At 45.2% G+C, this 14,664-nt stretch overlaps 1 protein-coding gene across 1 annotated transcript in view; it reads left to right on the top strand.

Moving 5' to 3' along the window:
• The window catches only part of RYR2 (ryanodine receptor 2), a 3,071,198-nt gene that overhangs the window by 1,264,896 nt on the left and 1,791,638 nt on the right, over positions 1-14,664 (top strand). Inside the window, exon 41 of the mRNA XM_078648003.1 lies at positions 354-489. Within this exon, the coding sequence (XP_078504129.1) occupies positions 354-489 (136 nt within the window). The remainder of the gene's footprint in view (positions 1-353; positions 490-14,664) is intronic.

Raw genomic sequence — 14,664 nt, 5'->3', positions numbered from 1 at the left:
AGCTAATAACGGTGCAGTTTCATCAGGGCCCCAGGTTGCGAGGGGCCCACTGCAACTCAAACATGTCTTTCTTTGAAAATCCATCCGGGTGGGACCCAGTTTCCTGGAATTCATTAGGGTACATGGTACAATTGCTACATCCCTGCTTATGGGTGCTGTACTTGAATGTAATAGGGGGGCAATGAGACCAAATAGGTATACGGGTAGTTGACTTTCACTCCTTCAGCACTGTTACCTGGCAACCAGCTGTTTTTCAATGAGATAAGAAAACACTTTCCTGTCCTTGCTCTTGACTTCATAAGATGCATCATAGTCATTAATGAGGCTAGTGGTATGTGTTTTCTTCATTTTAGGTGGTGCGATATTTAGCTGGCTGCGGCCTACAAAGTTGTCCGTTGCTGGTCTCTAAGGGCTATCCTGACATTGGATGGAATCCAGTTGAAGGGGAAAGATATTTGGATTTTCTTCGCTTTGCTGTCTTCTGCAATGGTAAGGACCTAGAATGTCAAAATTTGAAATTGGAGTATGTTGTAGGTAAACGTATATCTTGGTTAGAGTCTGAGTGAAATATGCTCAGTATTTTGCCAACCATGTACGCTGATTCGAAAGCCCGACCATTAGATATTGTATCATTTTTTTAATAATACACTTTGCATTGCATGTCTCTAAAAGCAAATGCAGCGTGAACTGACACATAATTAACTATGCCATTGTTTCATTCTCGGATTTTACATTATCATTTAGATTAACTTTTAATGAATCGAAATTGCTTCTGAGAAAAATAGCACATTTCATTCTGCTCACAACAGAACAGTCAAAGCAAAGGCATGTTGAGTAAATTATTTGAACTATAGTTCACAGTGCCGTTTTCTGAGCGGCCAGATAACAGATTGCTCTGAAGCCGCAGTGCTACAAAAATATTTACCAGAAATCAGTATCCTGCTAGTGGATATCAAAGCATTAGTAACTGTATTTCAACAGGTTGTGTTTAGGAATATATAACTTTGAAACCCGTTATTTACGTCTTCATATATATGTTCTTTCACTTGTTTATGGATGTGTTTTGAAAAGCATCACAACGGATCTTGCAGCACCTTTACAGCCGCCTGGATGTCATCAATGATGTCATTGATGAATTTAATTTTGATGTTCTATACTACGGTGTGGGTCCTAGATATCGGGTAGGGAATATTGTCATACTGTAATATAATAGACATAATATCGAGGAGGTTATTGGTAGGTTAGTATGTATAGGCATTCTATACCTAACTTATATATATATATTTCTAATTCACAGCCATTTTAGGAAACCCACAAAGACAAAAACTGATATATGGCTGAAATCAACAGGATTTGTGAAATGTTATGCTTGCAAGGCATGCCAAATAGCCAAACCTACCAAGAAAGTACAAATGGCAAACAAAAAAACATGGGAGATTAAAGAACTCATCACTTGCAAAACAACACACGTGGTATATGTAGTGGAGTGCCCGTGTCCCTTGAAATATGTAGGCAGTACCGTGTGCGAATTAAAGAAGCGAATACTGGAGCACGTTCGAGCTACTATTCATCAAGATAGAGCAAATGCGATAGCTAAGCACATGGAACAATATCACCAAAGTGACTGGAATCAACTGAAATTCTTTGGAATTGAAAGTGTCACCAAAAATGAACGTGGGGGTGACAGAGAAAGACTTCTAAGACAGAAGGAGTCACGTCACATCCTGAATCTGAGAACCCTGAGTCCGCATGGATTAAATCAGTCGGAAGAACTATATATACATCTGTAATGACTTTGCCTCGAATAATATAATTGCAAATTACCATGCTATTTATGTTTAACATACTATTGGTCAGTATGATAATAGATATAAATTCCTAACCATGTGTGGAAAGAAACAAACTGTTTTATGGGAATAAATCACTTGTATACATGCCAAAACAGAGTCAACCCACTGGAGGGTATGCATAGGCTAAGTAACTGAGAAATGTCAATATTATATGCAAAAGCAAAGAAATCCCACTAGAGGGAACCAATCCGCAGGAATCTCTAAGCTTTATAATTGTTAATACACATGGTCATTAATGAATAGAAAATGAATGTAAATATGCATGGTAAGAAGCAAGTGATTTCTAATGAATTGTATCAGTAACATAAAAAACTACATCTCCCAGAAAGCATAGAGGCGCTGGCAACCCCCAAACAGGAAGTGATGTTGTATGTAACTTAGTATAACATGGAGGGGGGACCAAGTGGTCGGTTGATCGTGAACAAGGTATTTGAAATACCGAAACGCGTAGATCTTTACAGCTGCCCCTGTTAAATCTCAAGAGAATGTAAGAAAAATAAAAAAAATTGCAAAATCGACCTGTGGAGTGCGACCCGCTTTGTCCCTCTAGCTGGAGGAATAGTGTGAAAAAAAAAAATATATATATATAGTACATATGTGAAGTTATGTATAGAATACCTATACATAATATGTATACATAATATATATATATATATGTATATAACGCTCAGACTTTTCATTGCTTTTAGAAAAAGGCACAGCACTCAAGGAGGGTTAGTGATAATCACGAGGTGATTTATTAGGGGAAATGCACAGACCCGTTTCGGCGTGCTGCCTTCGTCAGTGTGTCAATTTCAACTCAAGATCGACATGTTAATAAAGTTTTCTACAGTCATGGACATTGACATAGGATTCACCCCTCAAACATCAACATGAGCGCCATCTTGGAATGTGTTAATCAAACAATATTCCACATACGAAAGAAGTCTTTAACGTCCACTAATGGACTTCGTGTACATGTTGAGAGGGTATATGATTACAAAATGTCACAAAATGTTGACACAAGTATATATATATATATATATATATATATATATTCACAGAAAAAACAAAGGTTACAGGGACGTTATCGTTAATCTGACATTTCACTCATACAAAACCAGAGAAATTCAGCAGTTATGGTTAGCTGAGCTAACTATAACTTGTGCCCCTACAATGCACTGCTTATTACCTCACATATTGGATCCCTCATGACATGGTCAGTGACATCAATGATGACTTCTCAAATGACATCATCCAGTGACTCTGAGTGTTTAAAAAAAGATTATGAGTTAAATATATATGCCAAGGTGTATTGGTGAATCAGTGGGTGTATAAGTGCCTGTATGGATGATTCAGTGAGTGCGTCACTGACTGTATAAGTGAGTGATTAGGTATCTCAGTGAATGTATGGGTGAGTGACTAGGCTGTGCGAATGTCTGTTATCCGTCTATCAGTTGGGGTCTAAGTGGCTGTATAGGTTGGTGAGTGGGTATGTGAGTGGCAGTATGGGTGATTGATTGGGCGCCTGAGTACCTGTATGAGTTTTTGTGTGGGTGGGGGAGGGGGTGTGTGACTGCCTAAAAGGATGAGTTAGTGGCTAGCTGGGTTAGTGAGTGCATCTATGAGGGTCTGTATGGGTGACTGAGTATGTGCATGGCTGTGTCATTGAGTGAATGGATGTGTCAGTGGTATATGGGTGAGTAACTACATATGTGAAAGGCAGTCTAGGTGAGTGTTAGGAGTATATGAGTGTCTGTATGTGTGACTCAGTGATTGTGAGAGTGGCCATCTGAGTGTGTGCTTGTGTCAGTGACTGTATCGTTGAGTGAGTATGTGTTGGTATCTGTATGAATAAGTGAGTGGGTGTATGTATAAGTGTATAGGTGAGTATGGGGCTGTGGAATTTACTCTATGGGTGAGTGACTAGGTTTGTGAGTAGTTCTATGGGTGACTGACAATGTGTGAGTGACTGTATGTTTGTATGAGTGGTTATATTAGTGGCTGTATTGGTCAATGAGTTGGTTATGAGTGGCTGTATAGGTGAGTGTGTGCTTGTGTCAGTGACTGTATAGGTGAGCATGTGTTAGTATCTGTTGGAACTGGCTCTTTTTACAGGGTTATCCCCAAGCTTTTTGCTTCTTCCTCCCTTATTTTTCCTGACCTGTGGCTGTTGGCAATAGGACTCTGCGCACTTTACCACTGCTGATCAGTGCTAAAGTGCATATGCTCTCTGTGTAAATTGTTATTATGATTGGATATACATGATTGGCATATTTGTATCACCAGGAAGTCCCTAGTAAAGTGCACTGGGTGTGCCAGGGCAGGTGATGACAAATGCTGGTGTCTCAGGCCTGCCACCGCAGTGCCTGTGTGCAGTCTGTGAACTGCCATGCCTAACCCTTCCCTTTCTGTACACATTAGTCACCCCTATGGAAGGCCCAAGGTGCCCCCTTGGGCAGGGTGCAGTGTATGTGAAAGGTAGAGCATGTACTAGTGCAGGTGACATGCTCTGGTAGTCAATTGTAGCCATTTTCGTTTTTCACTATTGTAAGGCTATCTTGCCCCATAGGCTATCATGGGGAATGCTGGCTACAGTGGCTACCAGCATATCTTCCCATAGGAGCAAGATAGGACATAAAAGTCTAGTATCCCTGCACTCAGAATTTAATAACACATCTTTTAGGAAAGGTTGTTTTTAAATCCTGTGTTTGAGAACAGCACTTTTAGAAAGTGGCTGTTCTCTTGTCTGACCTTTCTGTGTGCCTTGGCCTGCTTGTGAATTGACTGTCTGATTTGAGAGTGACAGGGGCTGGGGAGCCCCCAGGAGGCTGGGTGAGTCAGCCCTATGCTGAATGACTGCATCTGCATCTTGAGTGGTGGGAGGGGATAGCACCTGGGACCTGAATAGGACTGTGCATGCCCCCCACAGTGCTGGCTCCACCCCTGTGGTGCATCTGATGTCTCTGCCCTGCACTGTGAAAGGAGAGAAGGAATCATGTCAACAAAGTGCTCCAGGGCTGTGCTTTCCCTCCACAATGCTGGCTCCACCTCCTGCTGGGCGGCTGACGACCTTGCCCCTCTCTCTGAATGGAAAGGAGAGGCAAGGAAAACAAAGTGCTCAGGGAACACCCAGAACTGGTTCATACCGGGCTCAGAGCCTCCTGCACCATGGGAACAAAGACTTTTAGGGGTATAAGCACAGGGCCCCAGACTACAGAAAATTAGATCATCCTGGAACCAAGAAGGAACCTCTGCCAGGGAGAAAGCTGGAAGACTGAAGAAGGAAGACTGTCCTGCTGTGTGATGCTTTACTGACCTGCAGTTGCTTTGCTGCCAAGGAGAGGGGAAGGACTTTGCTTTGTGCTGTGTCCCCTTGGTTGAAGAAATCTCCAAGGGCCTGAGAAGAGCTTGCTCCCTGTTATGAAGTCCCAGGAACAAAGGGACTTCACCCCCAGCTTCCTGAACTCTACTGAGAGAGTTGTGTCCTTCCTGGAGTGTGTGGCCCACATGTGGTGCCTCTAGAAGTTGTACCTATGTTGGGAAGCTGGAAACCAAGCTTTTAAAGACTTTCTGAAAGTTTTGTCACATCGCTCGCTTGCGGAGCGCATCCCCTACAGTGCGAGGAAATTCCCGCCGCTACGGAGGCCGAGATCGTCGCAGCGCCTGTTGCCGCTGCCAGAGCCGTCGCAGCCTTCGGTTGCGGGACGCACCAGACAGGTGCGGGAAGATTACCATTGCTGCGAGTGTCGTCACAGAGCCTGCCGTCGCTGGGTGAGATCGCTGCACCGCTTGCTTGCGGACTGCAAAACATCGCTGCGAGTGTCGTCACAGAAGCCATCGCATCAAGGAGCTGCGAGAGAGAGAGATCACTGCTGGTCCGCACATCGTCGCCCCGGAGATCGTTGCAACTCCAAAGATCATCGCATCGTGCCTTTGCGAGAGAAAACTTCCTACAGAACCTATGCACCAGAATCCATACAAGTCTGCCTACGTCCCCATACAGACCGGATTCGTCGCAACACGCCCGCTGCTGCAGCGGGGTTGTTGCATCGCCTCCCCAGGGTCTCAGGAGCAACGCATCGCTTGTTTTCCACCGCACCAGCTTCTGCTTTGGAACTTTGTCGCTTTTAAAAGGTACTGTTGGCAAAACGTGGCCCAACTGTGAACTTTTCACGCAACTGTGGATTATTTTATCGCAACCTTAAGAACTCTTTTGCAACCATATTCTTGAACTGTGTATGTTGGATTTTTATCATTTTGGTCTTGTGTAGTTTAGATTAAATACCTTTATTTTTCTAAACTGTTGTGGAGTCAGTTTGTGGTGTTTTCACTGTGTTACTGTGAGTGTTGATGCAAATACTTTACACATTGCTTTTGGATAAGCCTGACTGCTTGTGCCAAGCTACCAAGGGGGTGAGCAGAGGATATCTAAAGAGTATTTCCTCCTTACCCTGACTAGAAGCAAGGGTCCCTATTTGGACAGTGGTGCTTACCTCTGCCAACTAGAGACCCCCAGTTCTAACATTGTTGGTCAGCGGTGGGATTTGAACTTGTATTTGTACTAGGCCCACAGTGATAGGTGTACATCACTAGTGAGTGCAGAGAACTTCGCCACCGCATACTAGTGTTTTTGATTTTTGGTTCTATTTTTGATCGTAACCCTGAAGGAATCCAAGCAGCATGTCTCTGAATGGTAAACCAGCAAGTGATGTTGCAGAACTGGAGTTTGATATTGAAATGTTAAGTGATTACAGAGTAGGTCAACTCAGGCAGTTCTGCAGGAACTTTGGATGCCCCATGAAGTGCTGCTCCAAGAAGGAGGAGCTACAGGAGGCCTTAAGGGCCTGGTGGGAGACCAAAGAGGGGGAGACAGATGGTGCAGAAGTGGATGAGGATGCACAAAGGGATGGTTTCAGGTCAAAGGATCTGCCTGTGTCCAGAGCAGCCTCAAGGGCTGGCAGCAACCATTCAGCTGAAAGTTTTTCCCCAGAGGAGTTGGAGGAAAACCAAAGGGCTAGAGATCATAAGTTAGAAATGTTGAGGCTTGAAATGGAGCTGAAGGAAATGGAAAAAGAAAGAGAATGAGCGGAAAGAGAGAGGGCGGCGGAGTAGAGCAAAAATGCCCGTGCACTGGAGGAATTGAAATTGACCTTGTCCCATGAATTAGGAATGAGGAAGCTTGAGTTGGAGCTCAAGAGGCGGAGGCCATAAGGGTCTCAGCTGAAGAAGACACATGGGTAGCTCAAAAGGTGGGCTTTGCTGAGTTGAAGGTGGAGTCCAGCTCAGATGGTGGCAGCAAGATTATAGTTTCCAGTGCTGAGAGAAAGGTACAAACACCAAGAGATGTGGCGCCTAACTTGAGGGAGGGGGTTGACATACACCAAGGGGTTCAGGTTTATGATATAGTTCCAGTGGATTGCAGTGTCCCTGAAGTAGATTGGGGGACTGGCACAGGGGTCCATATTCTTAGTGGTGGGAAAGACACTCTACTGACTCTAGATGAGAGGTACAGGGAGAGGGGTTTCCCCATGGTAGAAACGTCGGTGTATGTGAGTGAAGACCAGCCAGCAGAGTGTGGGTTGTGTGACAGAGACAGTCAGATACTGTCTTGCCAATCTCAGGAGAGTGGTGTCGGGTACTTGTGTGAGGCACTGGAGGGTGAGGCAAAGGGTAGCTTGGTTATCAACTGTGGGGGGCTGTGTGATTCATTTGTTGGAGAGCATATTTTAAGTCCCTGTTTTCCAGAGCTATGCCAACGGTAAACAGTCATAATATCGATTACAAAATATAGAATGGACACAATATCGAAGTAAAAATAGAGAATGGACAAAATATCGAATGGACACAATATAGTGGTTAAAAATATCGAATTTAAGGTAAGTAATATCGATTTTCAAAATATAGAAGTCAAAATATCGAAGTATACAATATAGGCATTAAATATATCGATTTTTTAATACTATCAATTTTTTTAAAGTGTTTTGTATGTTAGTATATGTGTGAAAAGTGTATATTAATTTTTGTAATGTATGTTTAATGTATTTTAAGTAATGAATTTTATGTTATTTAATTTTTGCGTAATTTAATTCTGTAGCGGGTTGTGGGTTTATAGGGGAATAGGGTGGGAAGTAATTTAAATATATTAAATGAAATATTAATTTTTAGCAATTATTACTAATTGTTAATTAAATGTTGCTTTTTAGTTCTGTAGCGGGTTGTGGGTTTATAGGGGAATAGGGTGGGAAGTAATTTAATTGTAATTAATTAAATATTTGTATTTATTTATTGGTATTCATTTTGAATTTATTGTTATTTTGTAATTGGTAATTAATTTTTATTAATTGCCAATTAATTTGTATGAATTGATTAATTGTTAATTATGTTAATTTTCTAAATTTATTTTCTGTAGCGGGTTGTGGGTTTATAGGGGAATAGGGTGGGAAGTAATTTAATTGTAATTAAGTAAATAATTTTTTTCATTTATTGGTATTGATTTTAAATTTATTGTTAATGAATTTTTACTTGGTAATTAATTTCTATTAATTGGCAATTAGTTTTTAATAATTGGTAATTATTATGTATTAATTAAATATTTGATAATTATGATAATTGTATTAACGTATTTTCTGTAGTGGGATGTGGGTTTATAGGGGAATAGGGTGGGAAGTAATGTCATTGTAATTAATTACATATTAAAAATACTTTTTGTGTATTGATAGCTAATTTACTGTTAATTTTTAATTGGTATTATTTTTTATTATTAATTAGTTTTTGTTATTGAAAATTAATTAGTTGTTAAATAATTATGAATAGGGTATTAATTTTTAATAACTAATATGTAGTTGTATTTCTAATTAATTATTACATAATATTAAATTGGTTATTAATTTCAATTAATGTTTTATTGGTATTGATATTTAATTTATTTTTAATAATATATTAAATCATTACTTTCCCTACTGTTAAACTCACTGGAGTGGGAATAGTAATTTTCACCCTCCCGCTATCCAACGCTTTCCCTACCATTGCACTCTCTGGAGTGGGAATAGTATTTTTTACCCCTACGCTATCCAACGCTTTCCCTACTGTTGCACTCTCTGGAGTGGGAATAGTAATGTTTACCCCTACGCTATCCAACGCTTTCCCTACTGTTGCACTCTCTGGAGTGGGAATAGTAATTTTTACCCCTACTCTATCCAACGCTTTCCCTACTGTTGCACTCACTGGAGTGGGAATAGTATTTTTTACCCTCCTGCTATCCAACGCTTTCCCTACTGTTGCACTCTCTGGAGTGGGAATAGTAATTTTTACCCTTACGCTATCCAACGCTTTCCCTACTGTTGCACTCACTGGAGTGGGAATAGTATTTTTTACCCCTACGCTATCCAACGCTTTCCCTACTGTTGCACTCTCTGGATTGGGAATAGTAATTTTTACCCCTACGCTATCCAACGCTTTCCCTACTGTTGCACTCTCTGGAGTGGGAATAGTATTTTTTACCCCTACGCTATCCAACGCTTTCCCTACTGTTGCACTCACTGGAGTGGGAATAGTATTTTTTACCCCTACGCTATCCAACGCTTTCCCTACTGTTGCACTCACTGGAGTGGTAATATTAAATGTTACCCTCCTGCTATCCTACGGTAAAATATTGTACATTTTTTATTAATAACTTAAATTAATTATATCTTAATTGTAAGGTTATTTGAGTATTTTTAAGTATGTTTTAGTTAATTATATTTATTATTTCATTAATTTTAAATTACTTTTAAGACATTTAAAAAAATTCGATATTTTGACTGACTATATTTTTTACAGACTATATTTTGGATTCGATATTTTTGTACTTACCTGTTTGTAGATAGGAATTCGATATTTTGGCATTCTATATTTTGGTGACTATATTTTGGTAAGTCTATATTTTGTCATTCTATATTATGTCAGTGATCCATGCCAACACCCGGTGGAGTGTGAGTTCTCTGACCCCAGAGAGCTTGCGTTGGAGGCAGACCTCTTGGTGGATTCCAGAGAGTCTGGGGAGGCATTGGGGAGTGATCCCAAAAGGAGTGGCACAGATATCTTCCTGACCTGTGAGGTGGAAGAGGTTCAGTGTAGCCCAGTTAGGTCCCTGTGTAGTGGGAGGGGTGTAGGGGCTCATGTACGGTCTCAGTGGAGAAGGAGTGAGTGTGGGAGAGTGTGTCTCACGGTGCCCTAAACCCAGTCTCAGGGCATAGAGGTTTCCTTAAGGGAACACCAGGTTGGGGACCTAGACTGTACTTGTCGGCCATTGGAGGAGGATCTCCTAGTGTCTGATGAACGGGGAGTGCCTGTAACCAGGCCTCCATCAGTTCTGGTGTCTGGCAGTGCCACTCCAGTTGGGAGGTTGCAGAAGTCCAGACTGAGGGGTGAGAGGGGGAAGGAGTCCCCAGTGGGAGAACCAGTGGGTCAGGAGCCAGCCAGAAGGGCTGAGTCTCCCAGGAGTGACCATGGTGACACCACTTCTGTCCTGGGGGATCTTCACGCACTGTCAGGTGGATAGGGGTCAGGAGATCTGCGCCAGGCAGACTGTCACAGGACAAATGAGTTGTGTGTCACCCTCAAGGGGGTACTGTGTGAGTCCCCAGAAGTCCTGGTGTGCCAGGCAAGTGCACAACCACAGGTTTTGGTCCCTGGGTTGGGAGACCAGTTTCAGGATCTGCCTGACCTGGAAGGAAGGACATCCGTAACCAGTGTCCTGACCAGTTTGGCTTCCAGGGGTACCCCTCCAGTAGGGTGGGTGCAGCGCTCTGGAAGGGGGTGCAGAGGGAGGGAGTCCTCGTCTCTGACCCCGGTGCAGCCTGAGGGTTTAAACCCTAGGTTGGGAGACCAGTTGTTGGAGGGAGGTCCTGAACTGATAGGAGCGTTGTGTTCTTGGTTGTCCTGGTGGACAGGGTTGCCCCTGGAAGGGGGGCTGGAGTCTCACCCTGGGGGTGGACTGGGCCACACCGTTGTATTGGCCAGGTGGGTACTGTCTACCAGTGTGGGAACATCGGTGAGTGAAGTCCTGGTGTGCCAGGCAAGTGTTCCACCGCAGGGGTTGGTCCCTGGGTGGGGAAGCCCCAGGTTCAGGTGTTGTCTGACCTGGAGGCTTTGGAGCCTAGGTTTGAGGATCATGTCCGGGGTGTTCCCCCTGACCTGGAATACCAGTTGCAGGATAGAACCCCTGAACTGGTGGGAGAATGGTGCGGGGCACCTGCCATAGGTGCCCTGGCTATTCTAGAAGGGGGTACTGCTTCAGGTGGGAGGGTACAGAGCCCCAAGGAAGAGGAGGACCGAGTGTGGGGAAGACCACCCCAGCCTCCCGTCCAGCCGCCGGATACAGGTCCGGGACTGGTGAGTCAGTGCCAGAGTGTCAGACCTGACCTGACAAGAGAGGGAGTGGACAAAGGGTGCCAAGCACCTGGGGCTACTGCCCCCACCCTTTGAGGCCACAGGGGTTTGAGAGCCCTGAGAGGCATGAGACCTGGGTCTCATCCCTGATCACTGTCGGTGGTCACTTTTTCTTGCTGTCTGTCTGTTGGGATACACCTGTGAGTAAGTTACAGTTGGGTGCTGCACAGGTGGTGTCCAAAGGTGAGGAGAAGGGTTCCACATGTATTGGTATGGTGGACCCTGAGAGTATGGATAGAGTGATCCAACTGGGTTTAGGACGGCGTAGAACAGGACTGCCCTGCTGTTTGGGCCAGTTTCCGTGTTCTATCACCTTAAGCCGGGAATCCCATCGAGGTATCATTTGGTCTACCCTAGCTTTAGGCTGGAAGAGGGTTGTGTTGGAACTGGCCCTTTTTGCAGTGTTGTCCCCAAACTTTTTGCTTCTTCCTCCTTATTTTTACTGACCTGTGGCTGTTGGCAATAGGACTCTGTGCACTTTACCACTGCTGATTAGGCTTAGGGAAACCTTTGCTTTGTTGACCAAGCCGGATTGCACCTACCAGCTTCTTGTTCCTCGTGTCCTTGCTTGCGGACAGACAGCGCCAGGGGTCTTTTCGCCTGCCCGCCTCCCGCCGCCTAACTCCTTCTACCAACGTGGAGTAGGGCCGCCGAGTGGAGCGTGGGCGGGCGCCAGGAAAAACTACAATTCCCAGCAGCCCCAGCGGGGCAAAAACTACAGCGTTTGGCGCCAGGAGGCGCTCAAATAGCGCGTCGTCCCTGACGAGTGGGGAAACCTTTGCTTTGTTGACCAAGCCGGATTGCACCTACCAGCTTCTTGTTCCTCGTGTCCTTGCTTGCGGACAGACAGCGCCAGGGGTCTTTTCGCCTGCCCGCCTCCCGCCGCCTAACTCCTTCTACCAACGTGGAGTAGGGCCGCCGAGTGGAGCGTGGGCGGGCGCCAGGAAAAACTACAATTCCCAGCAGCCCCAGCGGGGCAAAAACTACAGCGTTTGGCGCCAGGAGGCGCTCAAATAGCGCGTCGTCCCTGACGAGTGGGGAAACCTTTGCTTTGTTGACCAAGCCGGATTGCACCTACCAGCTTCTTGTTCCTCGTGTCCTTGCTTGCGGACAGACAGCGCCAGGGGTCTTTTCGCCTGCCCGCCTCCCGCCGCCTAACTCCTTCTACCAACGTGGAGTAGGGCCGCCGAGTGGAGCGTGGGCGGGCGCCAGGAAAAACTACAATTCCCAGCAGCCCCAGCGGGGCAAAAACTACAGCGTTTGGCGCCAGGAGGCGCTCAAATAGCGCGTCGTCCCTGACGAGTGGGGAAACCTTTGCTTTGTTGACCAAGCCGGATTGCACCTACCAGCTTCTTGTTCCTCGTGTCCTTGCTTGCGGACAGACAGCGCCAGGGGTCTTTTCGCCTGCCCGCCTCCCGCCGCCTAACTCCTTCTACCAACGTGGAGTAGGGCCGCCGAGTGGAGCGTGGGCGGGCGCCAGGAAAAACTACAATTCCCAGCAGCCCCAGCGGGGCAAAAACGACAGCGTTTGGCGCCAGGAGGCGCTCAAATAGCGCGTCGTCCCTGACGAGTGGGGAAACCTTTGCTTTGTTGACCAAGCCGGATTGCACCTACCAGCTTCTTGTTCCTCGTGTCCTTGCTTGCGGACAGACAGCGCCAGGGGTCTTTTCGCCTGCCCGCCTCCCGCCGCCTAACTCCTTCTACCAACGTGGAGTAGGGCCGCCGAGTGGAGCGTGGGCGGGCGCCAGGAAAAACTACAATTCCCAGCAGCCCCAGCGGGGCAAAAACTACAGCGTTTGGCGCCAGGAGGTGCTCAAATAGCGCGTCGTCCCCGCCTCGCGGGACGCCGGGCGAAGCCCGGGCCAAGGGCGGGCCCGTTTTAGCCCGTTCTAGACTGTGAGAGACTGGACTGGGCCACCCCTCTTTCCTCCATTTGCTAATCTACCTGCGGTAAGGCGGCACAATTCTATATTTGTAGTGTAATCGGCCTGATATTGTTATACTTACCATCAGGGTAGTGCTGCTTACAATTGACTGACTATAATGTCGAAGCAAAAAACGCCTGCAACTCCGGCTAATACTATGGATAATTATCTGGTGCAGGTAGTGGCAAAAATTAACAATGTTCGGAGGTCTTCACTGGGAATTATCGATTCGCCACCTTGTGCCCAAATTAACCATTCAGGGGTATTCCACTCTCTTAGTGATGAAACTATCCCCACCGATCCGATTGAGGACCTTAATGATTGTTCCATCATGAATGTATCCACGGCCTCTACCGCACAGCAACTTGACCCTTTTGTAGATCTAATTAATTTAGAAGAGCCAAATAATGCTAATACAGCTATGGAGTTAGTACCACAGAGCAATACCCCTCCCACTCCGGTCCCTGCACCAAGAGCTAAAAAAGGGACTACTAAGGCACCACCTAGAAGAGGGGGCTTACGCTCCTGCAAGAACAAACCTGTAACTCCCCTTAGAGGAGCAAAGAAAAGGGCGGAAGATAGGACAAGGGATGAAGAATATGAAAGCACAGATGGTGAGGATACCCTCTTAAATAAGCTTATGGGCATACTAGAGTCTACACTATCAGGGTTAATGAAACCCCTTATATCAAAAGTAGACCAACTAGCAAATAAGGTTAACAAGTTAGAGACCCTCCTAAGGAAAACTAATGAGGGGGTGGGGGAAATATCAAATTTAATAACAACTAAATTTGAACTCATAGAGGCTGCAGGGAAATCACTCGGGGGGATCATGAATGTAGACCCACCAGTTCCATCTGATCAAATTCAACAAGTTAGCTCTGGGCACGGTGACACCCCCGACATGGCTTTGACTATAGATCCAGTACAAACAGTACCCAATACCACCTCCGAGCTTTTTAGCCTAGAAACTGGCCCAGTTGAATTAATTGTGGAAGCCTCCCCCTTGATTCTAGTACTTGCAAACACACCATCGTTGAATATAGGACAGATCGAGTCTTCAGATTCCTTAAGAAACAAGGCCCTTCAGTGGCTTAGTAATAACATGCATATATCTCCCTGGGGCAAGGAAAAACTATCTGATGATTTGCTCACAGCAAGAAGGGTTAAGTGGATAGGCACAAAGGCAAAGAAATTCCAAGGGGATTGTGTGGTTTTGAACTTCAAGGGCCCTGAAGTGTTGCCTGATGTTCTACGGAACATTTTCCCTCCACAACTTAGAACAGCAGAAATAGTACCCCTGACACTGGATTACTTCTATAGCAGAAGAGGTCTAGTAGCTAAACCTAGCATACTAAGAACAAAGTGGACAGTTGTGGGAAATAGAAGGGCCAGGACCAATCCAGTATGCGAGTGGGGGCTAAACTTGGATAACCACTACTCAGTGTTAACTGACCTAAATGCATGTGATTGACTCG

Source organism: Lissotriton helveticus, chromosome 6, assembly GCF_964261635.1.
Source record: "Lissotriton helveticus chromosome 6, aLisHel1.1, whole genome shotgun sequence".
NCBI classification, from domain to species: Eukaryota; Metazoa; Chordata; class Amphibia; order Caudata; family Salamandridae; genus Lissotriton; species Lissotriton helveticus.
The sequence above is the reverse complement of the archived record's forward strand: the minus strand, read 5'-3'. Positions and strand labels throughout refer to the sequence as shown.